Source organism: Anguilla anguilla, chromosome 13 (genome assembly GCF_013347855.1).
Source record: "Anguilla anguilla isolate fAngAng1 chromosome 13, fAngAng1.pri, whole genome shotgun sequence".
Taxonomy (NCBI): domain Eukaryota; kingdom Metazoa; phylum Chordata; class Actinopteri; order Anguilliformes; family Anguillidae; genus Anguilla; species Anguilla anguilla.
Genome location: NC_049213.1, coordinates 35,123,782 through 35,150,170, shown reverse-complemented (window position 1 = coordinate 35,150,170; position 26,389 = coordinate 35,123,782). Strand labels below are relative to the sequence as shown.

General features: G+C 44.6%; 2 protein-coding genes across 3 annotated transcripts; one reads left to right on the top strand and one right to left on the bottom strand.

The window, feature by feature from the left end:
• Positions 1 to 321: 321 nt before the first annotated feature.
• On the bottom strand, positions 322 to 6,124 carry fbxo2 (F-box protein 2). Of its 2 annotated transcripts, none has more exons than XM_035387769.1 (6): positions 5,985 to 6,124; positions 4,377 to 4,439; positions 3,633 to 3,759; positions 2,916 to 3,008; positions 2,546 to 2,684; positions 322 to 1,153 (listed from the first exon to the last, which is right to left on the bottom strand). In XM_035387769.1, exons 2-6 carry the CDS (start codon positions 4,411 to 4,413, stop codon positions 1,019 to 1,021), a joined length of 531 nt encoding a protein of 176 aa, XP_035243660.1. In that variant the 5' UTR covers positions 4,414 to 4,439; positions 5,985 to 6,124; the 3' UTR covers positions 322 to 1,018. The 2 variants fall into 2 exon arrangements, with proteins under 2 accessions (XP_035243660.1, XP_035243659.1); XM_035387768.1 differs by having other exon boundaries at positions 4,377 to 4,475; positions 5,985 to 6,121.
• A 2,427-nt stretch (positions 6,125 to 8,551) lies between these two features.
• On the top strand, positions 8,552 to 25,057 carry phf13 (PHD finger protein 13). Its single transcript, XM_035387766.1, has 5 exons — positions 8,552 to 8,746; positions 9,551 to 9,588; positions 14,393 to 14,494; positions 21,024 to 21,834; positions 22,581 to 25,057. Exons 1-5 carry the CDS (start codon positions 8,713 to 8,715, stop codon positions 22,805 to 22,807), a joined length of 1,212 nt encoding a protein of 403 aa, XP_035243657.1. The 5' UTR covers positions 8,552 to 8,712; the 3' UTR covers positions 22,808 to 25,057.
• The last annotated feature ends 1,332 nt before the right edge of the window (positions 25,058 to 26,389 follow it).

Genomic DNA, 26,389 nt, shown 5'->3' with positions numbered 1-26,389 from the left:
TTTAAACCATTCATCAATCAAGAATATAACCTAAGGGGCAGAACAGAGCTGCACTATTGCCGGCTGTGATTGGTTGGGAAGGGGATGCTGATGCAGTCTTGTGCTTGGTCGAGATGCTGATGCAGGCTGTGATTGGTAGGGAAGGGGATGCTGATGTAGTCTTGCGATTGGTTAGGAAGGGACAACTACAGTCAGCACATTTTCAGCCTTTCTTTATCCATTTCCAAGTAATATTATTTTTAACTACCTTATTCATAGCTGCATGTCACACAGTAAGACACACTGTAAGGATGTGCATAAAACATTCAGCCACCAATCAGATGTATGTTTATTTGTTTATTCTGTCATCCTCCTTACACCATGACAAACTCAGTAAGTTAAGGTCCATGTCTTCAGTTAGTAACATAAGTTGGAGAACACTGCGTATTGTGTAGCTGTTGTATACGTAAGGTCTTTATACATTTAGTAATTTTTAAAATACGCGTTTGTTAAACCTTAATTGCAGTGTAGAGGTAGTGGTCAGTGTACACACAAAAACAAGGGTCCAGTGGTATATTTAGGAGCATGTGTATACGACGAATGGGAATATTCAAAAGTAGTTAATTCCTTACTTGGTACTGTTTTCTGTGGAAGCTTAGCTAGCATTCAACATTTGATCTATTTATCATTCATTCAGCCTAATGTATGCACTGAAGCAATTCACAGTGCATACCTTGCTAAAAGCTACACAGCAGCATCCCTGCTGGGATTCAGACCTAACACCCCCTGGTTACAAGTCCTTTTCCCAAACCCCTGCTCCGCACTGCCACCCTTAACAAGACAAGCGTGGGGATACTGTTCACATCTTGCCACGAGTTCCGACGCTGCAGATTGGCTGGAACAAAGCACAGGCTATACATGTCCTTTATGACATCATCTATTACGGGTGCATTGTGACGCGTGGTTTAAGCGGCAGCTCATGCAGGGCTGGGTCTCTGGCTCCGCCCCCCTCAGGCCCCACCCCACCCCCACCCCCCCCTCAGGCCTGCACTGTGACAGAGCTTCCGGTCACTCTCACCCCAAACCAGCCATCCCAGTACTTGGAGTCCTGACCCCCGTGCTCAAAGGAAATGAAGCGGAGACCTGGTCCGTAGTCTGAGAACGTGTGCGTCACCTTGGAGAGAAAAATAAAGGGGGGGGGGGGGGGGGGGGGGGGGGAGCTGGCCATGATTGCAAAATAGACGACACTGGAGAAACTCCAGTGTCAGCACATCACATCACATTGCCTAATTTCCCAACCCAGATTTGCACAGAAACCAGGGACACTGCTAGGAATGTTCCAGTGGTGCCAATTATTCTGTCACCAGCGCCCCAGATTTGAGTAGCCACCAGTTATATTGGACTTTTTCTGTTTTCTTCTTTTCCCTGATTACAAGGTCACAGGGTTTTTACGCAAAGACATTAACTATACTTAAGAGCAGGGGTTAAATTGGGGGTGGACATGGGTGGACGGTGTCCACCCACCTTTGGTAAATAAATAAATAATTTTTGGCCGGCAGTTTTGCAAATAACTATGACTATCCAGTCCATTTTTCGTTGGCTCCAGGCCATGTGTTCCCTCTAGCCAGTTACGCGCTCAACCAATCAAAAATCCGAAAGAAAAAAAAAATCAGTTAAAAATTTATTCACCAAGTAGTCTACACTTAACAAACAAGATACACCAGTCTATTATCTACCATGTTGGCTTTCAGAATAGCCAGCAAAAACAAAACCTGCACTTCAATTTTGTTTACAATCTACACATTGCAGATATTTGCCATGAATACGAGTGCGGAGAAAGAAGTGCATGTATCCACGAATAATGTTGCTAATCACTGAAAATTAATTAAAACAGTTTGAGATCAATGATTAGTTTAAAGGAAAGTTTTGTGCCTCACCAGTTTAAGAAAGATGGATAAAGGAGGAAGAAAGTGAGGACAAGAGGAGGATGACTGATTATTTTTGTGGGTAAAAAAAATTCTAAGCATTAATGACACTAAATAAACTTGAAATATATTATGTAAAAGCTTGCATCAATAGTATACATTCTTTTTAAAACATTGTTTTCCTTAATACAATTATGTGCACAATACATTGAAGATACAACTATTTTGAGCTGAGACATTCATTGGTTTGTACCCTTTTCACCCACCTCCCACCGGATCTCAGGGTCCACCCACCTCCCAAATCCCAATTTAACCCCTGCTTAAGAGTGATGAAAGAGAATCACTTTTGTACTGAGGTAGAGTAAGAAAGTCAGACACCAACACTGAACTGGATTAATGTGTGTTGCTCAGACTCAGCTCATGCCTGTTGTATAAGTAAGTGGCTACATTCCTCTGTGCCGTTTCCTAGACTCAGTCTTTGGCGTAGCTAGCAGGTCCCAAGCCAGGTCTGCATAGTCTCCCTGTGCAAATTGCAGATTGCAGGCTTTTACTGGGTTTACCATGATGTCGTGCATTGTTTTGCGAGTGTACAGTGCTTGCATGTGAGAAACGGACGCCCAGACTGGCAGGCACAGAGCTACCTGTTTCCAAGAGCAGTCGTCATTGTCAGGGTCCAGGGTCACAGGATCGGGTTTAAAATCCTGGAGGACCTCTTGATTTTCATCCAAGAGACGGACGTCCAGCTGATAGGTACATCCGCAGTCTGACCGGCCACAGTACCTGTATACACATGCACGCACGCACACACACACGCATATGCACACACACACACACACGCGCACACACCACGCACACACGTGCACACACACACACACACACACTGCTCATGGGTGTGGATTCAGAGAAGCCACACATTTGGAATCAGGGTGATGAATGGGGCCTGTGTGGCTGTGCATGTGCTTGGCCATGTCATGTGACAGTGCTGGGGGAGGTCAAAGGTCAGAGTCTCACCAGTCCTCCACAGTGACAGCTGGCTGTGCGTCCAGAGCGTCCGGCAGCAAGCCCTCAGCCAGGAGATCCACCACCTGCTTCTTCATACACAGCCTGGGGAAGAGACCACAGCTTTCAGATACACCGGTGTACAAACGCTAGCACAAAGGCACATTCACAGACAAACACATACATACACACATTCACATACAAGCACAAACACACAAGCACATTCACATACAAACATATACACACACACACACACACACACATTCATATACAAACACACACACACACATTCACATACAAACATATATACACACACACACACACATTCATATACAAACACACACACACACATTCACATACAAACATGTGGACACACGCGCGCGCACACACATTCATATACAAACACACACACACATTCACATACACACACACACACATTCATATACAAACACACACACACATTCACATACACACACACACACACATTCACATACAAACATGTGGACACACGCGCGCGCACACACTTACTCAAGTTCTCTCTCAGGCACCCGCTGAGCACTCACAGCTCTTTCCTAAACATCCGTTAGCTCTGACTCATCTGTCTCGCCTGTCGTTCATCTCCACCTCTTCAAACCCGGAACCTTTCGCTGATCATCATCATCATCATCATCATCATCACCCATCCCCTCCCCCGGGTTCGTCCCCTCTCCACTCCGCCCCGTCTCTCACTCGAAGGAGGTGGCGAAGTATTTGGACACGGCCTCGTCGCAGAAGGCGTAGCCGCAGTCCCCCGGCATCTCCTCCACCCGCCATTCGCTGCCGCCGTTCTCCGTCAGCTCCCAGAATTCCAGCTGCTCTGCAGGAAGCACAGGAAGCAAGCTCACGGTAAACGAGGCTCTGAGGTTATCTGAGAATCCCACGGTTTTCAGGAAGTTGTGTTTTGTAGCTATTATACTGCCGTTGAAGGGCACCCTCAGGCTCTTGGGGAAATTTATATTTAATTTGATATGCGTGTATTAACGGTGAATGATATGTCTTCCTGGAAAGATTGTTTTCTATTTTTTAGAGTATCGCACCCCAAGGGAATGCGACTTGTCAAGTCTAGCAAATGGCCTGTTCCTGGTTAATTGACATGTTTGTTGAGCCCAGGCCAATTTTTTTCAAAGGTTTCGTTGTCTCGCTGAACAACTGCCTTTCATTTATGTACTTCAGTGAGTGACTCAAAGTGACAAGGAACATCTTTCTGGGAGTAATTGAGGTGCATTGTGCTGGATTTGTCTTTTCAGAATCATTTAGCAATGCACTATTTATATTTATATATTGTGATAGTTCTCACTCAATTGCAATCATGCAGAACTTATGCCACAAATAATGGCATAAGGAAGAAAACAGAGAAGGAAGAAAGAAAAATGATTCAGCACGTGAGATTTTGATCGTAATTAATGTTTTGTAAACATAATTAGCCTGCCTTACCTTCTCCGCAATTGTTTTTGAGAAGGTTTGTGGCCATTGTTGAATTGGACAGTGTACCTCCACCTGTGTACATATACAGAAACACACAGACAAACCACACTGCAGACTGAGCCTCACAGCTTTCATATTAATGAGCACATAGTGATCTCAGAGCAAAATGAGCCAAAAAAAAAAAAAAAAACTGAGCTGTGCAGAGATTATTAACCTGACAACCCAGTTTACAGCAATGTGATCATGTGACACTGCTTCATTTGCATAAGATAGGCAGGGCTGGGCTGATGGTGTTTACAGAGCCCACTGGAGTACCCCGCTGTGCAGGTGTGGGAAGGGGGGCTCCAGGTGCCTGAGCACCTGACCCTTTTGCCCCAAGTGCCCGATGTGTCCCTTTGATTTCATTAAAAAAAAAGGTAACATTTGTATTGTTGTAGTTGCTGTCATTAATACTCATTCATTCATTTGGGTGAACTATTTTCTGTACAATCACTGGGTGTCGTGAAACAGTTGTTCTAGGCCGGTGTTCCCTCTCCTCTCTGTGAGCAACTGCCCCTCGAAAGGTCTCAGCACGTCCCTGCCGCTGTGGCGTTAAAGACACAGTACAGTAATGAGAGCACAATTTCTCAGCCAATGTACTCTAGCAAGATCTATATATTACTCTGTCCATCCAGTGCATTTGCATTTTGATTATTCAGAAAACGTTTACCTGTGATGTTCCTATTGCTATCAGTAGTGCTGGCAGTAGTCCTCGTTCACAGTGGCAGTAAGGTAAGCATCTCCAGTTTCAGTTAAATTATTTAGTCACTGCTGCTGTGCAGTGGGAATCCAGGTGCAAAAATGGCTGGTGATTAGAACTGTGCCAGAGGCACCAATGTTGGTAGACTTCCCTACCACTGCACCGATCTTCGCACGGACATTAGAGGAAGACGATGGTTTGGATGCGCACGGGTCTCAATGTAACAAAATGGACACTGCACATTGCTGGACACTGCAGGGTGGGGGCCCCACCCATCTCCCCCCCCCCCCCCCCCCCCCACCCCAGCCCAACTAAGGCTGCATTCAATGCACCCCCTCTCCCTGCCCAATAACATCAATACCTGAAACTGAGCCAGCCACATCGCCAGGGTCCAGTTGTCCACCCACCCCAAATACCAGTGCAGTTCACTGGACTAAACTGACTATGGTTGCCTCTCCTAACACTAGTTTTTTGTTGTTGTTGTTTGTTTTTTTCTACAGTCGAATAATGAAATGAAACACAAACATGTCACTTTCAAAGAACTGACTTCCGCATTGTATGACAAAAAAAAAGTGTGTACGAGGCACAAGCCATAGCTGTAAGAAGTAAACAAGGGTTCCTGTACGGGTGCCAGATTCACCGCACTCTGCGAGATTCTGAAAGGCTCAGCCCTGCAGCTTCCTGCACCAAGGCTCGGTCATCAGCGATGTTTACTCTCCTCCGAGCTCGTTCTGTGAGCCGGCAGAATGTGCTGACTCATCTACTGTAAGGACAGGCAGAAACAACAGGACACACAGCGAGAGCAGACCTGTGTTTTGACTTCGCAGAGAACATCAGACGGGAGAGAGAGAAAAAAAGTAACAGAAATTTTCACTTACAGACTCTGCAGCTGCTGCTCTCTCTCTCTTTTCCGGAGTGCTGTTCCTGTGCCTCGCTCTCGTTCTCGCTCTCTCTCTCTCAGGGTAGTCTGGGTCCTGTGACGCCTCCTCTTTGAACACACTGCACACCCCTTTGCACTCTGCGATATATATATATATATAGAGCATGCGCACACGCGCGGACACACACACACACACACACACACACACACACACAGACAGCAGTGTCGTCAATACACTGATATATAGCTGACTCGCACTCAAAGCAGATCTGCTCAGTAAAGAGATCATGGAGCAGCTTCTCTTTCTTTCTTTCTTTCTTTCTTTCTCTCTCTCTCTCTTTCTCTCTCTCTCTCTATCTCTCTCTTTCTCTCTTTCACCCTCTCCAGAAAACCTGGTGATGGCCAATCAGTTGGTTGTCCTCTACCCTCTTTGCCTCTCTTTCCTCTGTTTCACACCCAGTTTGTCAATGACAACAACCTCATCCTCTGTGTTCCCAAAATGAATCATTTGCTTCACACATGAAGTTACACTTTGGCACTTTCTATTTCCAAACTCACAGACCAGTTGTGATTTTCAGTTTTAGTATTTACATATTCTGCACACTTAATGCCATATAATTAAACATTTTTTTATTTTGGAAAACAAATGATCAAAATAAAATAAAAACTTCAGCAGTGAACAATATTAATGTTCTCTAGTTGGAAATCGGAAGAAATTCATAATCATCAGTCACAGCTTTGAATCAATGAATCAAACTAAAAATAAATAAAAATACAACAGCAATCTTCAAGTAAATTTAGGAAAGAATATGAAAATAATTCCAGGTATACAGTTTAGTGTTAAATCGGCTCTGATGGTGTAAATTTCATTTTCATTACCTCTACCAGACTCATATAAACCCTGGTAGAGCGTAATATATAATCAACAATTTATTCTGTATATTCCTAAAAATCCGCTAAACATCAGAAGAAAAAAAAACAGATGTAAATGCACTTTGTGTGTACAATAGTGTTACGAACCGGCTGTCTAGGGGTGCGGTAAATGGGGTGTGCAACATTAAATAGAAAAAAAAGTGAATGTTCGGGGCAGGGAAAGAATGGTGAATTCCAAGACAAGAATAGCAATTCACATAAAAAGTACAATGAAAAAGTCTTTACTTAATAATCGTGATGACAAGTGACAGTTGTGCAGATAGTGACAAGCTATAAACAGTATGTGCAATATTTACACAGACATACGCACACACATACTACCAAAAGCATTCCTCTACTCAGCATCTCCAGTGATCGCAAGTGTGATAAACTGTTCAAGAAAAAACTGCAACCATCAATCATAATAAGCAGACATTTAGACATTGATTACCCATATAAATAGTAAATCTGGGATAACAATTTTATTATAACTTTTAACCCCTATAGTAAAATGATTAGTATACAGCATTTTAAGTAAGTAGGTTATATATGATTGGCTTTATATGTTTTTATTCATTTTGTTTTCAATTTAGTCTGCTTGACACAGTACATTTTCAAGTGATATATGGGAAACAATATGCATCATTTTTGACAATGTATTCATATGACTGATCTAATGAATATTGATCCCCTGTTCCGCATACTTATATCTGTCTGCATCTGTTTGGATACTCAGAAGTCTTGAGTAGGCACCAGAAACTAAAAGTAAATACCAGATGTAAGAATGATGCAATTGATAATGATTTCATGATTTCAAATGATGATTTCAATTGCTTATTTCAGCTGCTCTGTGGCCTAGATGTTATGTGCAGTTGGCGAAGGTAGTTGACTATGTAACTTGGCGTTACCACACTTTCAGCATTGGTCTTGCTGTGAGTCATGGTTTCTAGGCAGCGATGCAACATTTCAGTGCTGCGTTCAAATGGCGTCGGTCAAAGTGACACCATTTTAATGCGGACACCGACCAGACACTTTGTCCCTGGCCTAAATGTGACTGTTGTCAGCAGGCACACAAGGAGTTTGAGGTACATTTTTGTATAATAGCCTGACAATCTAGAGAGATTGCACTTCAGAAACAGGGACAGCGGCTGCATCCAGGGTTACTGGTCAGCCAGGGAAACTGCCATTTTGGAATGTTCTTGGTGCTACAAGTATTGTAAGAGCTGTGCAGCGTCCACTGTAGGCTCTTGCCTTCTGTTTCAAAAGTGACCAGCATCTACTATCTTGCAAGGTGGACAACCGGCAAAACAGCCGATGACTGACAGAAGAGTTGCTGCCTTGCTGCCTGCCCTGGGTGTAAAACTTTTCAGTAATGTTACTGACACTGCCACGCTAACCTCCGCACCATGCTAAACCGTGTAGATTGCGATTAAGGTGCATCATTTGGGGGAATTCACCATTTTGCTAGTTCCTTCCACTAGTTCATTGGCTCTTCCACACACTTGCTGCCCACGTGTTCTTTTCTGCGGGAACGCCTTGTGTATATCTTAACCAATTAGAGGCGACTGTGCCTTGTGTGCGAATAGAAAAACTGCATTAATATGTAAATATATTGTTTATATTTATAATATGTAAATATCGGAAGTGGTCCGTGCCTCCTGCTGTCGTCACAGGTTGAGATACTGTTAGGTAGAGACACAGTTAGTCAGGAGTACAGCACTGTGATAACGTTCGTTGGCTTGTGTGTCGAAAGGTTACAGTCGTCGTGTTGATTAAAAGACGTCTAGTTTTGGATTGCTGTTATGTGATTTGAGATGACCAGTGATATTTCCAGGGATTCAATAAGAGGTAGTCTAACGTTCTTCTCAAACTATTTTTTCCTACTCGGAGAGTAAGCAGAGGTTGTAGCTAGACTGACGTTAGATAGCCGTAGTTGTAAAATGAGGTTAATGCTAGCATATCGTTTCCATCCATAAAACAGTGAGATTTTAATTTCTTTGTAGAAAAGTGACTTGGTCTGTAGCTATGTAGCAAGTTTAGCTAACTCTGTGTGTTCGTTTAACCAAAGCTAGCTGTCTGCATAACCTAACGTTAGCTAGGTAGTCTAGCTACCATACAAGTTAGCAGGCTATCTAGTCTAGCAAGCTTTTGGCTTGTTAGCTAGCTGGCCATGACATCTTTTCATTAAACTAGTCGACGTTAGCTTCGCCCGGTTTCAGAAATAGCTTGAAACTTGTTTGGGAAGTGTAAATTGTCTTGCTTTTTTGCTACTTTGGTGTATCGTTTCTGTGAAATAACGTCGTAGTTTACGGAATATCCAACGTTCACGACTGTAGTCTAACGTTAGACTACCGGTTTGGTTGAAAATGCAGAAATGGACTCAATGCACTGACAATCACTGTTAAATTTAACTTGCTAGCGCTGACAAGTTGGTTGGTAGCTAGTCTACCTAATGTTGGTCTTCCTCGAAGTCCTTCATCATCGAGAGACTAGCTATCATTAGCCAATTTGCGGTCTGTTATTTTGTCCTGTGGGCAGTTTGTCTAGCTATCGCAAAAGTGCGAAACTGAGTTCGTTTAATTGTGACTGCAGTAATGGGTAACATTAAATGTGTGTAATTAACTTCATCCTTTCCATTCCACCTGTTTTTAGAAATGGACGCGTCATCTTCCTATACATTCGGTTCAGAGGTAAGCGACATGATTTAATCTGGTTACTACAAAACGTTAGCAGGCTAGATAACATTAGGTTAATCTAGCGAAGTTAATTTATGTGTTGTTAATCTCAACAGTTCATTGGTTAGCTAATGTTAATCACCAAAAATGGAGAGCAAGAACATCGGGGTTAACGTCACTTTAAAACTCCTAGACTAAGCACAGTTAAGTTGACTTTGGTATTTATCGAGTTTATCGAGTTGTTTGTTGCTATTATTAGGGAGGACAATCGAAAAAATTATTTCCGGAAATTAGCATAAGTATTGTGATTAAAATACCAGTTTAGCCTTAAATTAACGTATTGTGAACAGCGATCGTACATATATGGAATATTAATGTGATATATTGGCTGTTTTGTGGCCTTTTAGCTCGCACTTTCCCAAAATTCCATCAATGATAAGATCGGGACTCAGACGGCACCGAAAACCGATAGATTTCACTTAACATTCGACTGTTTACATTTATGGGGTTCTGAACGAGTGACATCATAATAACTCTTACTGGTTGATTTTACGCGGTCATTTATGGCAGTTGGTTCTCTCAGAATTCTGACTGAGAGCCAGGTCAGTATTTTCACTGGACACTTGATACATCCCGACTTATAACTTCAAAGTCCCAAGTCATTTGTGAATGGTTTAAATGGATTTTGAAAGTAGACACTTCATGCTACAAGCATGCTAAGGGATTTGAGTGTGCTGTGAAGTTTAGGTAGCAAACAACAAGGCTGAATCCTTCTGACGTAATTTACATAGCGACTATATGCTCAGATCGCCTAGTTTCACTCACTACGGCCAAGCGGAATCGATAAGCCTTCAGAAAATATATAACTTTTAAAGATTTAATTCAGTCTTCTACTGGGACTTTTGCTGTTTATCGAGGGTGTGACAGAAAATTTCGGTGCCGCTGACTATAATCGAATGTTTTTCACATTTACCGTTCGATTGACCAAGTACCATTCAAAGTATATTTTTATGGGTTAGTACTGTCAGATTGTGCTAGGTACTTCACATTAACCTTGTACAGCGATCAATAAAGGCTAACAGCACAGTACCACTTAATTCTAGTAACTTCTATCACCACTGTAATGAACTAAAAAAAGGTAACAAACGACCTTTTCTGTGAGAAATGTATTGTCAAGCTCACGCGCATACACTGCTGGCGACATTCTAAAGCTTCGTTTTGCCCTCCCTACTATTATTGGTACATTTTGCACAAACAGTATTTGGTAATCGTTCGATGTCAGGATTCTTATTGCACATTACGCCATCTTGTTTACCACACTGTCAAAAGTATTTGCTAATGTTTTAACTAATGTTTTTTATTTATTTGGCTTTCATTGACAACTCTGTTTGAACTTAGGGGACATATACGCCCATAATAAATTGTTTGGTCTTCACAAAATGTAACCGTCCTATGTTATGTTTCCCTCGTTGCTCAATCAGGGTTTTGGTAAAGGGGGTGCAGTGGCTAACGTTGGTTTCGCAGCTAATGGCTAACTAGCTACCCAGCAGCATAAAAGCGCCATCTTGTTTTTGATTGATAGCTAGCATACTAAATACTCTGCTGTTGAATAGCTAAAGGTTTCGGGGGAAACTGTCCCATAGATAACTGCTTGACAATTAACTCGGAAGTCATTCTGGCTTGTGAATTAAAAACTCGCTAGTTATGCCACCATCACTGAAACGGTCAGCTGCCTGTTCTGATAAAAAACAAATGTTAGTCTTTGATGGCTAGCAGTATAGTTCACTAGTTTTTTAGGACCCTCAAAAGTTTTTGAAAGCGTTGAACGTTAAAATGCTTGTTTTTTTAGTAAGGTAAACTGGTCAACTAAAGCAAATATGTAGCTATTAGGAGCTAGTGTTTTTTAGGTTGACTATTATTATGACATGCTAATAAAGCTGGTTAGCACTAGCCAGGGTTGGTTAAATCAGGTTATGCGTAACGTTTCTAGCAGAGTCAAGTGTCCGTTTAATTCGATCCTCACACTCACAATATCTCTAGTTAAGAATGACGACGAGCTAGCTGATAGCGAGGCTATGAAAACAGAATGGAGGAAATCTTTCTTACTAACTCCGTTGTTTCAAACGCTGTGTGTTCCTGCAACGTTAGCTGCGCTCATTGGACGAAGAGTTTACTGGGTTAAGTAGATTTTGTCATCATAAGAATTCTAGCCTGTTGGATAACACGAACTATTGGCACTTTGAAGGTGAACTAGTGTGACTGGGCTTGTATGCTCAAAGATAATGTGGGTTCGTTTCTCCGCTGAGGCGCTGCTGTTTTAGCCTTGAGTTAGCCTACTTACTGTAACCTGACATGCTTCAACAACCAGATCCAGCTTGTTTAAATGGATAACATGCAGCTGCTAGCCGGCAGACCTGCAACTTATTTAGCGAATCAAGCGATCTTACGAGTAAGCAAATAACAATTTGGGAACATGGGAAACGGACAGTGACAGCCAAAAGTTAATCATGTTTCGCGTGCATAGTAAATTATCGTGGGTACTGTGATTTTTCTTCAAATATATGCCTACTGTTTAATCCAGTATTACGTTTTATACGCTTTGGTAATAGTTTTGCTGATGACGGTAATGCTATTACTGGTAGTACACTCCTGGGCAAAAAAAGGGGCAACAATATTTTTTCCATTCCATTTTTTCAACAGGAAAATTAATCAGGAGAAACAATGCTTGTAGTATCTACTGCATATCTGGCAGCAGCACGGTGGTTTGAGGCTCATTTGATACCTTAGACCCTTGACGACTTAAAGCCATTTAACCAACAAATGTGTTCCATACTGTATCAGCATAATTTACAGCTGAATCTAGTCCCACCCCCCAATTCCCATAGAGATCCATTCAAATGCAAAGAGTTTTTGTATTGCTTGAAGGACAACCTGAAAATAAGATATCCAGTCTCTGATGATGTTGATAGGTCACAGACATCAGGAAGTCATGGCATGCAAATGATATGCGACCAAACACAAAACATGACTCTTTTATTTGACATTATGTTAATTTGTCTACTGTATAAGTGAATTTCCCTGTTTCTACCTTTTCCCCAAACAGTTCACTGCAGCAAAATAAACGAGCAAATGGTGGCACAGGAGGTCTCAGGAGTGCATTTGTTTAATTCTTACTGATTTTCTGACCAATGATATGTTGTTAAGACCATTAAAAGCTTAATTTTTTTGCCATTTTGGGCTTGGCCCATTTTTCTCTTTTTTTTTTTTTTGCCCAGGAGTGTACATACCTAATAATTAGTGTGAACAGACAAGATCTGTTATCCTACAGAATGTTTTGGTCATTCTTAAAAATAACGAGTTATTACCTGCACCGCTTTATTGGATTAAGTGTTTTAATGAACTGCGCACACAGACATGAATTTTAAAAAAAACACTCTGCCAAGAATAGGTATAATAAAAACTCGGTTAAAAAAGTGAAAGAATTATAATTGGATTTTGTTCAGGCAGCAACAGGGCATATTTGACTTTCGAAGAGCCAACATAAAATGGGAAATCACAGTAAGTGATTGGCTCCTCGAAATGTTTCGTCCTTCTTCAATGTTTCTCATTAAAGAAGGATGAAATGAATTTGGGGTTTATGCAAGAGCTATTAAATTCACAAATTCCTTCTTTAATGGCTGGATAGTTGTTCCTGGCGTGTTTTGTTCCTCACCTTCCTGGTTGAATGGAAGAGGCTGCTGATTCCTATCTATGGAAGGTTTTATATAATAAGGGGTTGTATGTTAGAGATTTGTGAAACGCAATGGTGTCGGACCATGGACGCTCTCAGCATTCATGCTTGGTATTTTCAGACATTCTTGAAAAGGTAATGGCTAATTCTCACCGATTCGTACAATTTGCTTTGCTGGAGGGCAGCATTTTTGTGAATTTCACAAGCGTTCTTTCAGATTCACTGTCCCCACCATGGCCTTTGCACACTTTAATGTGATTAAAGTGCTTTAAAATATTTTCCTGCAGGAGTTTTCAAAACAACTGAGTAGTTCTGGGTTTAAGCATTTACACCCTCTTATGAGCCAAACATAAACGATGAAGCAGTGCTGATATAATTTGTTGGCCTAATTAGCTAATCATAATTGGAAAATGTAAGGGATAAATGGTGCCATGTAAAATGAATCGAGTGATTAAAAAGTCTCCTGCTTTGTTTCTTTTTGACATCTTTTTAATGCATGTCTGAATGGCATCACATGTCAGAATTCCCTATTGTGAGCAGTCCCCCTTTTTTTTTCTTGTATATGCACTGTGGTCACTGGTCAGTGGCCAAAAATGATGCTTCTGATGCCCTTTCTGGTTCTTACTCGCTTGTTGATCCTGTTCCCATTCATAACCTTTGAAATGGTCTGAAGGTATCCTACAATATTTGTGTTTTTGCTCAAAGTTCTGTAGAAATCATTATAGCCAGAGGTATCTGGAAAGCGTTTCTTTGCAGAGCACACATTGCGTGATCAATACGAGAAAGCGCAGGTCAAATCCTGGCATGTCCTTATTTCCTCACTTCGATTTTTGCTGGTTTGTGGCACATGTCACAGTGAAACAGGCAGTCTTTGATATTGAATAGCCACGCTAAAGACTTTGCCAGTCTGAACCAGTAGAGAGCCTCAGTTTGGCAGCTGTTGCACTGAAGTACGGTGCATCATTAGGTGCCCCACAAGAGCTGTAAGGAGAAAGATAATTTAGCTCCAAGTTCGGTTTCTTAATGAGTAATCCTACTTGAATGATTTTTTTGTTGTTGCACATTCTAATAGACGTTTCTGTGTTGCAGGGCTACAGCCCGAGTTTCAAACGCCGTCGGACCGTAGAGGATTTTAACAAGTTCTGCACCTTCGTGTTGGCCTACGCCGGGTACATCCCCTACCCTCAGGAGGTGAGTGAAGAGCCTTCTCCCGTGTCATAACCTCGTATCGCTGTCAAAGTGCCTTCCTCACTGCCGCAGGCCACAAGCAAGGACAAAAGACCGTTGATAACTCTTTATTCCTCCTCTGTGGCAATGTTGCTCCCGTCCGGAACCATGTTAAAAAGAGCCTAGGAACAGGGTGGTCCAACGCTACCCAGAGGGCCATTTTAATAGGAGTGCACTGGGAAAGGTGCCGTAAGTACCAGGTAGGGGAGGGGCCAGGAGTATAATACACAAGGTGTTATTGGCCAATGGAAATTTCATACCTAACAGAGCAATGCTGCAATGTGAAAAAGGTGTCTTGGAACATGGGTGTAAGACACAGTAAAACTGTAGCACAGGCTTAGCTAATGTAGAGATCCATGCTGTCTGAGTTTATACAGGAGTGGCTGACTAGTGTGAGCATGTGAGCTTGGAGGTCTCTCAGTGATGGAGAGCACCAAGCTGGGTTCCTTTGTCTGCTCTGTGGAACTCTCAGAAGCAGAGGTACAGGCAAATATCTCGAGAAGGTATCTTTATTACAGTATATCCCAAGAGCGTTTGAAGGTCTGAATATGGCAACCTACTCAGCATATTTGTTCCTTAAAATGACTGGGAAAAAAGTGTACTTTATAAAACCCCCAAATAGTAACAAGCATAGAGATCTCAAACTGGATAGCACTCATCAAAGTGCAAAGTGAAGTAAAACAAGGCAGAAATACTATAATTTATTGCAATGTGTGGTCAATTATTTTCCACTGTAGATGATTTCAGATGGTTTTCTCTGCAGCCTTGATGAGTATATCAGTCAGTGCACCACTGTGCAACAGGTGGCTTCAGTCAGAATGTGCTGCTTCAGTTCAGTATGGGGTCCACACACTCCCATTCACACTCAAGCAATGCATTACATTTGTAACTTCAGTGTCTTAAGTTTAAATTGTAGTGGATTGAGGCATAGTCCACATATCAAAAAGCGCTTTACATGTGTTCAAGCTCATTTCAGTCACATTTCATAACATCTAAAATGTGGAAAGTCCAGGTGTTGGGATAAGTGGAACACATGTAAAAACTTTTTTTTGAGAAATCTTTATTCAATACAAGTGTTCAGATGCTACATTTTCACAGTACCTACAGAAAAGACATAACTCCCTTAAATTGCATTGACATGCACAGATGTGCTGGACAAACATCACATGTCTGTGTCAGTTCAGAAAGTCTAGCCCTTCCATCTCACCTGCTATGATTTAGCTGTAGACAGTTGTGCCACACTGGAAATGACAGACAGCTCCACGGACAGGTTTGGTTTGCAGTGGATAACCAGGGGAGGGGGAGGGTAGTGGGTGTGTAGAGTAGGAAGACAGAAAATGGCAGTTGGTCTGGAATGCTCTGGGTGACCCGGTGTCAGAAGACTCTGGCTGGGAGGTGAATTGTGGCTAGTGTAGTAGGAAGACAGAAAATGGCAGTTGGTCTGGAATGCTCTGGATGAGCTGGTGTCAGAAGGATCTGGCTGGGAGGTGAATTGTGGCTGGTGTAGTAGGAAGACAGAAAATGGCAGTTGGTCTGGAATGCTGTGGATGAGCCGGTGTCAGAAGACTCTGGCTGGGAGGCGAATTGTGGCTGGTGGTACAGCAGCAGTGAAAGCATTACAGGGCCAGGGAATGGTAACGGTAGCTGTGTAATGCAGTGACTTTCATGCGTGTCCTGAAGGAGCCAGTATGTAGGGGTTCTGAGATAAAGATGTGTTTGGTCCTGGTGATGGTAGCACCAGGGTTTTTGTGCAGCCTATGAGGAGGTCAAGGCTGTTCAGTCTTGGGTATTTATAAGGTTCAGGGCGGGTGCAGAGCTAAAGGGTGTCAGACATCAGCTGGTGGGGGACTTTCCAAGAAAAGCTTTATGCAAGTAATGGCTGGGTTTTCAGAGAGAGCCTGTCTGTTTAAAGCGTCTGTCTGTAATTTTTCAGTTTTGGTGGATTTGGCGACACCTGTGGTGACCGGTGGTCACAAGAGTTTGTTTTTGCACCTCAAATATCAGCGTTCCATTTTAAACAAAGCAGTTCACTGAGTGCCAATTTTTCTTCTGATCTAGCGGTAGCGTATTTTGAAAGAGAAAGAAGACACAACCAACAATGACGTCTGACACGGTAACATTGGGCAGCATATCAAACCTCATTTTAAAGACACTCTCTGGATTTTCGCTTTCGGCGTGGAAGTTCCTTTGCGCACTTCATCGCAGTTGAATACTTGGCGGGATTTCCGCTTTTGACACCGCCGGTGGAAAACCGCATGCAGAGGAGCGATTGCAGACCGCAAATGCGTTGAATCGTTACTGCTACAAAAATGGCATCATGAAAAGGTATCTAATGTGGCATTTTTAATGGGAAAACGGAAGGATTGACCCTGCAGGCTTAGCGGTAAGCGAGCCCTGGAGAGAGGCTGTGATCGGCCCTGAGCGACTGAAGCATTGGCACCGGAGTCAGGGTGAGCCCCAAGGGGGCTTCCCCAGGACTATCGCCCTGGGACTATCGCCCCGGGACTGTCTGCCCAAACGGGCCTCATGTCTGTGTGTCCCGCGATCTGGCTCCGTGTGTCCCTCTGTGTGTGTCCCACGGTCCTGCTCTCTGTGTGTCCCCCCCGCAGTCCTGCTGTCTGTGTGTGTCCCCATGGTCCTGCTCTCTCTCTCTGTGTCCCCGTGGTCCTGCTCTCTGTGTGTGTCCCACGATCCTGCTCCCTGTGTGTCCCCCTTGGTCCTGTTCCCTGTGTATCCCCCGTGGTCCTGTTCCCTGTGTGTCCCCCTTGGCCCTGTTCCCTGTGTATCCCCCTTGGTCCTGTTCCCTGTGTGTCCCCCTTGGTCCTGTTCCCTGTGTGTCCCCCTTGGTCCTGTTCCGTGTGTCCCCCTTGGTCCTGTTCCCTGTGTGTCCCCCTTGGTCCTGCTCTAAGCCCCTCGGTCCTGCTCTATGCCCCTCGGTCCTGCTCTGTGTCCCGCAGTCCTGCTCTCTGTGTGTGTCCGACGGTCCTGATCTGTGTCTGTCCCACCCGGTCCTGCTCTGTGTCCCGCAGTCCTGCTCTGTGTCTGTCCCACCCGGGCCTGCTCTGTGTCCCGCAGGCCTGCTCTCTGTGTGTGTCCGACGGTCCTGATCTGTGTCTGTCCCACGTGGTCCTGCTCTGTGCCACTGTCGCTCTGCTCTGCTTTATCCACAGATTGGAGCGTGGGCGGCTGGGCGGGGCCTCCCGAAACGCTGCCGCCCCCGCCTCTGCTCCTCCCTCCTCTCTGCCCTGGAGGGACCGCCCCTCTCCCAGGGTAAGAGGGACCCTCCAGCCCCCCGGGCTCACCCATTGCCCCATTGCCCCATGCCCGCGCCATGTTGTGTACTGTAGCGCCCCCTGTGGCGCGGCCATGTTTAGCTTGCACTGTGGGCGCGTCACACACCCCTGTGAGTCAAACGCTCGGGTTGGAGAAGAGCAGGAGGATCTCTGGAGCTCTATGGCCTGTTGGCTCGGCCTGAGTTTCGCTTCCTTCGCACAGTATCCGGCACGCGCTCCGGGATCTGTCCACGCCTTCCTTCATCGGTGTTTAGAGGAGGCGGTGTGTTTCGATGTCTGTAATTAATAAGTAATAAGTAATAAGTAAAAAACTCTACAGGGTTGGAGTCCTGATCGATGTGGTCACTTCTGGCACTACGATCCTTACTTCACTCTCGTGTTTCTTTTGCACCTCTACATCATGAACCTATGCACTTGTTGTACGTCGCTCTGGATAAGAGCGTCTGCTAAATGCCTATAATGTAATGTAATGTAATAATCCATCCATCCATCCAGCCATTATCTATGCCCGCTTATCCTGGGCAGGGTATCTCAGCATGCATTGGGCGAGAGGCAGGATTACACCCTGGACAGGCTGCCAATCTATTTCAGGTTAATAGTAGTAGTTATAATAATAATAATAATTTAATCTTATTATTAATTGTTGTAACTGTTGTTATGGTCATGTCACTGTGCTCACGTCTGGTAGTAAACAGTCACTTGTAGTGTGTGGGTCCACGGTCCAGGTTAAATTTGGAGATTGCATCAGCTGTGGAATAAATACAAGCTAGTGACAGCTGTTATTTTTAACTTTTCAGAAGTCATTCACAAGTCCACAGTGCTTGTGGGTTGATCCTGGAAGTTGTGAGTAGTTAATATGAGACCCACGATGTTGTAGAAAGTTGTGGGTAAAAATAGCCGTGGAGCTGACTGTGTGGTGTAAGAACCAGGATGATGGAGGAGATGACAGTTTCAATGGCAGCTGTTGTAATTCAGCTTTAACAGGGGGACTTGGCATTAGCATGTACCATGCTCTGCCATCTTTGTTGGTCTATCACTGTAGGATCTGTCTGAAACATTTCCTATCACAAATGCTAATTCTGGCCTTTATTGCATTATTGCGCTGTTTCAGTATTAATTATAAAGCAAGCGCTTGCTGAGTTTTGTGTTTGTGGCTCTACTGAAATTATAATTTTTTTTTTTTTTTAATCCTTTGAAAATGCCATTGTATTATGAAGCAGTGTGTAGCAGCATAATGTGATTGCGTAGCAATTTAAAATATTTTTTTCTCCACCCAGGTGGTTAAGTTGTTCTAAAAATGTTGCCGTGTGATTGTTCAGCTGTGGGGAAGGCGATTTGTCGTGCCGCTTGCTACCGGGTCATGTAGGGTCGCGTGAGGTCACCGTGGACTCCTGACCCCCCGGGTCAGACTGCTGATGAGAGCAGAGCTCTTTTGTCCTGTAGAATCCCCTGCAGTGGGGGGGTGGGGGGGTCAGCGGGTCGGCCCTCTCACACAGGACATGCAGTGTGACAAATATATTTTAGGGACTGTGGAAGTTTTGGCAGCGTAACAGTAGACTGTGTGGGACACGTAAAGACGTCCACCTGGTTCTGCTTTCAAAGAGTAGCCCTGCCTTAGTACTGGAACATTTTTCAATGTAGTATTTTGTGTGTAATGAAGGCTAGAGAGAGAGTGTGGATGAGAAGTCACTGAAGTGTTTTTGTTTGTTTCCCTGTCTCAAATGTGGTGTCACTTCCTGGGTTGTTTCTCATGTACAGCTAGGGTGCTAGAGCTAAACGTTGGAATTATTACGAACGCTACGCGCGTAAAAATGTAAGGCAAATGTGCTTAATTAGCAGTCCTTCATTTCTTTATGTCCAGGGTGTTTGCAGTATGAGACGCTATCGGTCAGTAACGCAAGTCATTAGTTACGTGGCACATGGTGACAGTGCAGATGAGTTTATGTATTTTAGCCCCTCTGTTTCATCAGGGTTGGCTGAAGCATTCACACCATTGCTTTCCACCACGAATCCACCCAAAAGGTCAGACGCAACTGACTAGAAGGGGCCGATCTTGATGTGAGATTATTCGGCATGTACCGTGCAGTATTAACACAAGCAGTGAGGCTGCTGGGTAAAGTTGGGCCTGCTCTGTTACAGCATTGGAGTCATTATCCTCCTTCAGACTTATGTTTAACCTCGTATGGTACATCAGCCTAATTAATCACCCAATTCAGGAACATTATTTTGGGAGTTTTTACTAATTTTGTGCTGATGTCTCCATCATTATCTTTCGGACTATGATTTATTCGTTCATGTTTTTAAGCCAGTGTCCAATGGTCTCGGGTAGTTTTAATTGATTGAAATGGTACATTGGTTATAGCTAGCTCTGACTCAAGTTAGCTGGAGGCACTGTTAAGAGTTTGCAGGGTTTCGCACAGGAAAGTAGTTAGTGGGGGGGGAAGTACCTCAGAGGGCGTGCAGCGGCCATGGTGTTCACACGGTATCACCTACGCCTGACCTGCTGAAAACATGACTACACACAATGCCAGTTTTGTTAAGTAGCACACATTTTTTTGAATGCTTCAACATAAGATGATGAAGATCTGAGTCTGAGGTTTTTATCGTTTTTTCCCCCCTCTATTTGTGTAGGCACATGTGAATTCAGCTGTCGTGTTGGATAACTGAGGAACATGTGAAGTGCTTGGCTAGCTAAGTGATAAGACGCAAAGGAAATCGAGCAGCTAGCGAACTGAAAACGCTAACGCTAATAATGCTAAAATAGCGAATGGTAGTTATGCTCCGCAGCTAGGCTCAGAATTTCATTGATTGTCGTAAATGGGGAATACCGAAGTTGCACTGCACTGTACCATTGTGCTGTAAAAAGGCTGAAAACGGGCTGTGGAGTGTTTAGTAGTTCCTGGGGAAAGTGTAAGGGATAGAGGAGAGAGTGGGCAGGCTTTGCTCATCTCACACTCAGCCTAGCGAGTGAACGGCATGGCGCTTTGTGCTGTTCTGTCACGGCCTGCATTTCAGCTCACGTCACGCTCTCGAACCCGCGCCACGCCGTGCGTGTGTGTGCGCGTGCGTGTGTGTGCGTGCGTGTGTGTGTGTGCGCGTGCGCGTGTGTGTGTATGTGTGCTCACACCGATGTGATTGGAGCACTGCCACGAACCGGTGACTGGCGGGCTCAAACAACACCTCTCCCTTTCACCCCCTAGGAGGCGCCACTGAGGAGCAGCTCCAGCCCGCCCAACAGCACTGGCAGCACCGCGGACAGCGACGGCTGGGAGACCCCGCGATGCGACCGCGACCCTGACCACGACCGCGACCCCCCCTCCGGCAGCGACCCGCCCCGGCCCAAGAAGTGCAAGAGCTTCGGCAGCGGGCCGCAGGGCCCGGAGAAGCGGGCCGGGGGGGGCCGCCCTGCGCCCGTCAAGCGCTCCAAGCCCTCGGGCCTCCTGCTGGACGGCAGGCAGAAGACCGACAAGGTGAAGAAGAAGAAGAAGCTGAGGAGGAGGGAGGGCGGGGAGCCGAGGACGCCGCTGCCGCCGCCGCCGCCGACCGTCAAACCCGAGGCCAGTCCGCCCTTCACGGGGCGGCCGATCAAGGAGGAGCCCGAGGACGACTTCAGCACCTCCACCCCGTACGGGCGCGCCCACGACCCGCACACGCACACCCCTGACCCATACGCTCGCACCCCTGACCCAGGGCGATCAGGGGCGGCGGCAGGCTTCGGGCCCAGTCCCATCGGGCGCTTCGCCCCGGACACGCCCGGATTCGCCGTTCGCTGCAAGGAGGAGCCGGACGCGGAGCTGCCCTGCTGGGAGCCCAGCACCTCCAGAGGTCTGGAGTCTCGGGCCGCCGCCCGGGAGGATGAAGATGAGGATGACGATGAGGACGAGGACGAGGGGGTGGCGGTGAAGGTGGAGGGGTTGCCCGGGAAACGAACTGTGATCCGACAGGGCAAGCAGGTGGTGTTCCGGGATGAGGACGGCTCTGAGGACGATGAGGACATCATGGTCGACTCGGGTACATGCACTCGCCTTTCCCTTAACCCTTTAAGGTGTAAGATCACGTGTGCGCTTAGAACGTTCCTAACCGAACATTCTAATGCTGATGTCACAGTCGCCACTGGTGACTGGAAGCAATGGAATTCTAGGACACTGACTTAGAATTTTGAAAAAACATTCCAAAAAAAACCTGCTCTTCAAAGGGTTAAAGTCTATGTAGAGTGGGTTCAGTCTATGGCCATGGCTTATGTGACATTACCAGTTCAGGTTAATGAGCGTCATCCAGTGCATGTTGCCTGTCAGTAACATACCTGCAGGAATTAGGAGTTTGGTGGTCATTAATTAGAAAGTCGTGTGGCTGGGCTTCCTGGTGGCATATCCAGCTTAAGTCATTTATCGTTGAAGTGGTGGCTGTCCAGTCTGAGTGGAATGCTGACTGTGTCCATGACGACTCCATGGTGGGACCGTTGGGCTGTATAGTAGGTCATAGCGCTGCTCAGGGAGGGGGGAGTTTCAGTCTGCAGGGTGTGCCCAGTCCGTCCCCACTGTGTCAGTGGCTGCAGTACCAGCACTGGCCAGCAGGTGGTCTCAAGACAGCAGGGTCTTGTGGGTATGAGTGTGCTACTGTCTGCCCTCTTGAAGTGATGGGGAAGAAACAAAGTTGTTTATAATGATAAATCTAGAATGCAAGGCATATATAATAATAACTATAACATGTAAAGGTAACTTGTGCTGTTGTGCTTTTTTTGCCTTGACTCCTCACAGACGACGACTCCTGGGACCTGGTGACCTGTTTCTGCATGAAGCCCTTCGCTGGACGGGCCATGATCGAGTGCAACCAGTGCAACACCTGGATCCACCTGTCCTGTGCCAAAATCCGCAAGTCCAACGTCCCCGAGACGTACGTGTGTCAGAGGTGCAGGGACGCAAAGTTCGACATCCGGCGCTCCAACCGGTCCCGCATGGGGTCCCGGAAGCACCTGTTGGATTGACCCCCCCCCCCACTTCCCAAACGCTCCCTGCCAGAGTTTTGTACGTACCTAATGGCAGGGGTTGGGAGAAAACAGACTCCACAGTTTAGACTGAATCAGCCACGCATTCGAGCACACGAATCGGTGCGTGAGTGTTTTCCTAAAGACGTTTGTGCGCAAGGCAATCAGTACTGGTCAGATGAAATCTACAGCATTAAACCAGCCGGCTTTGACTGTTGAGGCGGATGTCTTGAATGGACTCCAGGAGGAGTGATGTAGAGCAACTCGGGTGGATGTGACCTCTGGTACAGAATGGAGGGGGACGGCTGGAATCGGTATGGTGGTGATTGGTGCACTTTTTAAGAGGACGAGGAGGGTTGGTCACAAACTCCTTACATATTGCGGTTTCAGTGGTGCCGTTATCGGATCCTTGTGTTAATAACTTAGTGATGATAACTCGAGACTTGATTCCTTGATACTTCCAAACACCCCAAATAATTCTTGCGTATCCTCTGATGTTCACCTTTTTGATGGATTTTCGTCCCCCTTTGTCTTTTCTCCTCCCTTAGTCATAATCATAAAAAGGAGAACCTGTTTAATACATTGTTGGATTTTATTCATTTTTTTGTTTTGTATGGATTTTGAAAATGTCTTGATTCTAAATGCAAATGCTTTGTTTTTAATGGTAAAGCTAGTGAAGAAGCAGACTGTCAGTCTGCCCTGAATTTGATTGGTCCGTTTGTGACAGCTGTGAAACTGAACTGATGTCATAGCTGGTCGTGGGTGCAGTTGTGCCTTTCTTTAACCTGTGGAGTTAGGCGTGGGCTCTACCTGTGTGTATCTTTTTCCGTTTCCTTACATTGTCTTGCACGCAGTGTTCTGCCATCCAGCCAGAAGCTTTAGTGTAAACTTTAACCTTTTCAGAGATTGTTCATGTTCATTTTTTGTGTTCATACTGTGTTTTTTTTTGTTTTTTATTATTCCCCTTGTTTTTGTTCAGCCAGGCACTTGAAGCTTGTTCGCATCACTTTTGTGTCTATAGGATAAAGATTAATGAGCCTGTACTGGGGGAAGGGCTAAATTTCCTGTTGTCGGTTTGTTCTAGAACCACACAGCTGTTGAAACGTGTAAAAAATGTATAAAATCTACTGCAGAACGCATTTTAAGGAAACTTTAAAAAGGATTAGTTGCCAGCAGCATATGCTTTTCTTCTTTAGTTTTTATTTGCTTATGTTTTTTTCACCCACAACACTGGACAGCAAATGTGTCATTTGGAGTGTTAATTGGTCAGTGTTTATAAAGGACGCCTGTGGTTTAGTCAGAGGGATGGGTTGCCAGGTGATTCAGTTCACACTACTTTTTATGGGCTGCAGTGGGAGCACCTGTTGCAAGTATCTTGGTGTGTGCAACAATCTTGGGTTTGTCATTTTACACAGTAGCACATTGGGGGGCTGGCTTCTTGCCAACAAAACTGGAAAGAACTAACTCTGCTGGGATGTAAGTCTTGTTTTGGGTGGGTGGCTGGTTAATCTAGAGGACCACTCAATGTAACCCCCCCCCCCACATCAACGTTTGCCTTTCGATAGACAGCCACAATACGTCTTGTCAGCACACCCTTCCCATCAGCCTTGTTAAAACCCTTCACTCCGAGCTTCCAGGTGTTCTAATCTCCGCTTTGGCGCTCGGCCAATAGGAAGAGCCAGAGTCGTCTCTTTACACGGCGAGGGAGATCGCAGCGTCCAATCGCTGCTCGGGAATCCGTGTGCTGAGCCTATCAGCAGTCACCTCTCTCCCGTTGGCAGGAATTTGCTTATGTTCGTTTGCAAGCTAAATGCTGCCATTTTTAGGTCAGGCGTGTTCTGTTTTCTTATAAGAGAGTCTTCTGAAGGCAGTTCGTATGGGTGAATTCTTTTTCTCCTCTTTTGTCATTCATTTAACAGGATAGTGTTGGTGGGCGTGTGCATTGTTTTGAGCTGTCTGATATAACTGGATGTAAATTAGGACAAACAGGATAAGTTGATTTTCAGTGGTTAAAGTGTAAAGTTTATACCGTGTCATTTGTGTAATCTACTGTCAGGTTTACCAAAAAGGACATTTTATCGCTTTCTGTTTTTCAGAGAAATCATGAGATGTTTTGTACACAGTGTGACAGCACAAATGAGGAGTTATCTGCTTTCTAGTTAGATTGGAAAAGTGGGGCCATGGAGAGCCGTTTCTGTGAAACTGCCTATTGTAATTTGTTGTAAATAAAGATCTAATGATTTTAATCAACAACAAAGACCAAATAGTTTTACTAAGATGGACTGACATATTCCTGAAGTAATGGTACATCTGCTTGCTGAGTAATCTTCCTGTTGCTGCTGTACACTGCGAATGTGTTGTTCAAAGAACATTACACCCATATATGTGTGCTAATTTGGTATCCTGTGAGAAATGTAAAATAGTACTCCAGATGCCTCCAATAATTATCACACAAAATACAATAGCAAATATCAGAATATTCAGTATCTGCATATGAATGTCAAGGATTAAATTTGGATGCAAAAATGTAAAAATGCATCTGAAAACAGAATTCCGTACTAGTATGCTTAAACGATTGTTCTTCATTCCTTTAATTTGAAAAATTATTTGACACAAGCCAGTTGACTTCCATATATGTGTACTTGATGAATATGAGTTCTGAAGGTCAGGTATTTGACCCCTGGGGACAGACTGCAGTTTCTTTTTTAACCATAAGGGGAACTAGTTTGAAAAGGGGTGTCTGTCTCAACTGGCACAACTAGCTATCATGAGTACATTTGACAATGCAACCACAAAGAACATGGAAATTGTAAAACTTACAGAGTACATTTAAAAACTGGAAACCATACGCCAGAATAAAACATCCTTGATTTAAATAAAATTGGAGTAAAAATCTTTCAAATGAGATGGATCAAAATACAAACTCACTGGCCACTGAAGGTCCCATGGCAGTTCTCCATAAAGAGTAGCAGTGGTAAAACCATGTCCTAAATAAAGTTCAGTTTAATTTTCCTATCTTATTATAGGCCAAAACCATCTGCCCATCCCAGCTTGTTATCAGGAAATTAGAACATGTTTATCTTCGACCTTTATAAATGATTTCTTCTAAATCTTGAGTGACTAAATGCACTGGGTGGACCTATTACGCAATGGGGAATCCTTTATGCCAGAAATATTTATTTCAATTTGATTGTATATTGCAGACCCTCCCAGGGACATGTTCTGGGTCAAATCAGCCCCTTTTTTAATTTTGGGTATCCACTTCCAAAATGCAACCGGTATGTTCAACCCAACACAGCACTTTATTCACAGTTGGCCTAGCAGCTGACCTTGGAAACCCTGACCTTAGAGACACAGACCTCAGAAACGCTGACCTCATAAACGCTGGCCTCAGTAGGCCTCCCTGGAGCTCAGTGCAGACACACATACGGTACGATTACTAAAGACCAGGCTTCATAGGGTTTTTTTTTTTTTTTCCCGGAGTCACAACTCTTCCAAGTCAACCGGCACTTTCACAGTAACAGAACGAATATAGACTACGACAACAGCTGTTGACCAGTACAAGTGAGCACAGTCCTCTGG

Excerpts from the sequence above, each read along its gene's own strand:
- fbxo2 (XM_035387768.1), bottom strand. The coding sequence starts at position 4,449 with ATGTACACAGGTGGAGGTACACTGTCCAATTCAACAATGGCCACAAAC. Across the intron at positions 3,760-4,376 it reads CAAAAACAATTGCGGAGAAG|AGCAGCTGGAATTCTGGGAG; the intron begins GTAAGGCAGGCT and ends TGCTTCCTGCAG. Across the intron at positions 1,154-2,545 it reads ACGACTGCTCTTGGAAACAG|GTGACGCACACGTTCTCAGA; the intron begins GTAGCTCTGTGC and ends TTTCTCTCCAAG.
- phf13 (XM_035387766.1), top strand. The coding sequence starts at position 8,713 with ATGACCAGTGATATTTCCAGGGATTCAATAAGAG. Across the intron at positions 8,747-9,550 it reads TTCCAGGGATTCAATAAGAG|AAATGGACGCGTCATCTTCC; the intron begins GTAGTCTAACGT and ends ACCTGTTTTTAG. Across the intron at positions 9,589-14,392 it reads CCTATACATTCGGTTCAGAG|GGCTACAGCCCGAGTTTCAA; the intron begins GTAAGCGACATG and ends TCTGTGTTGCAG.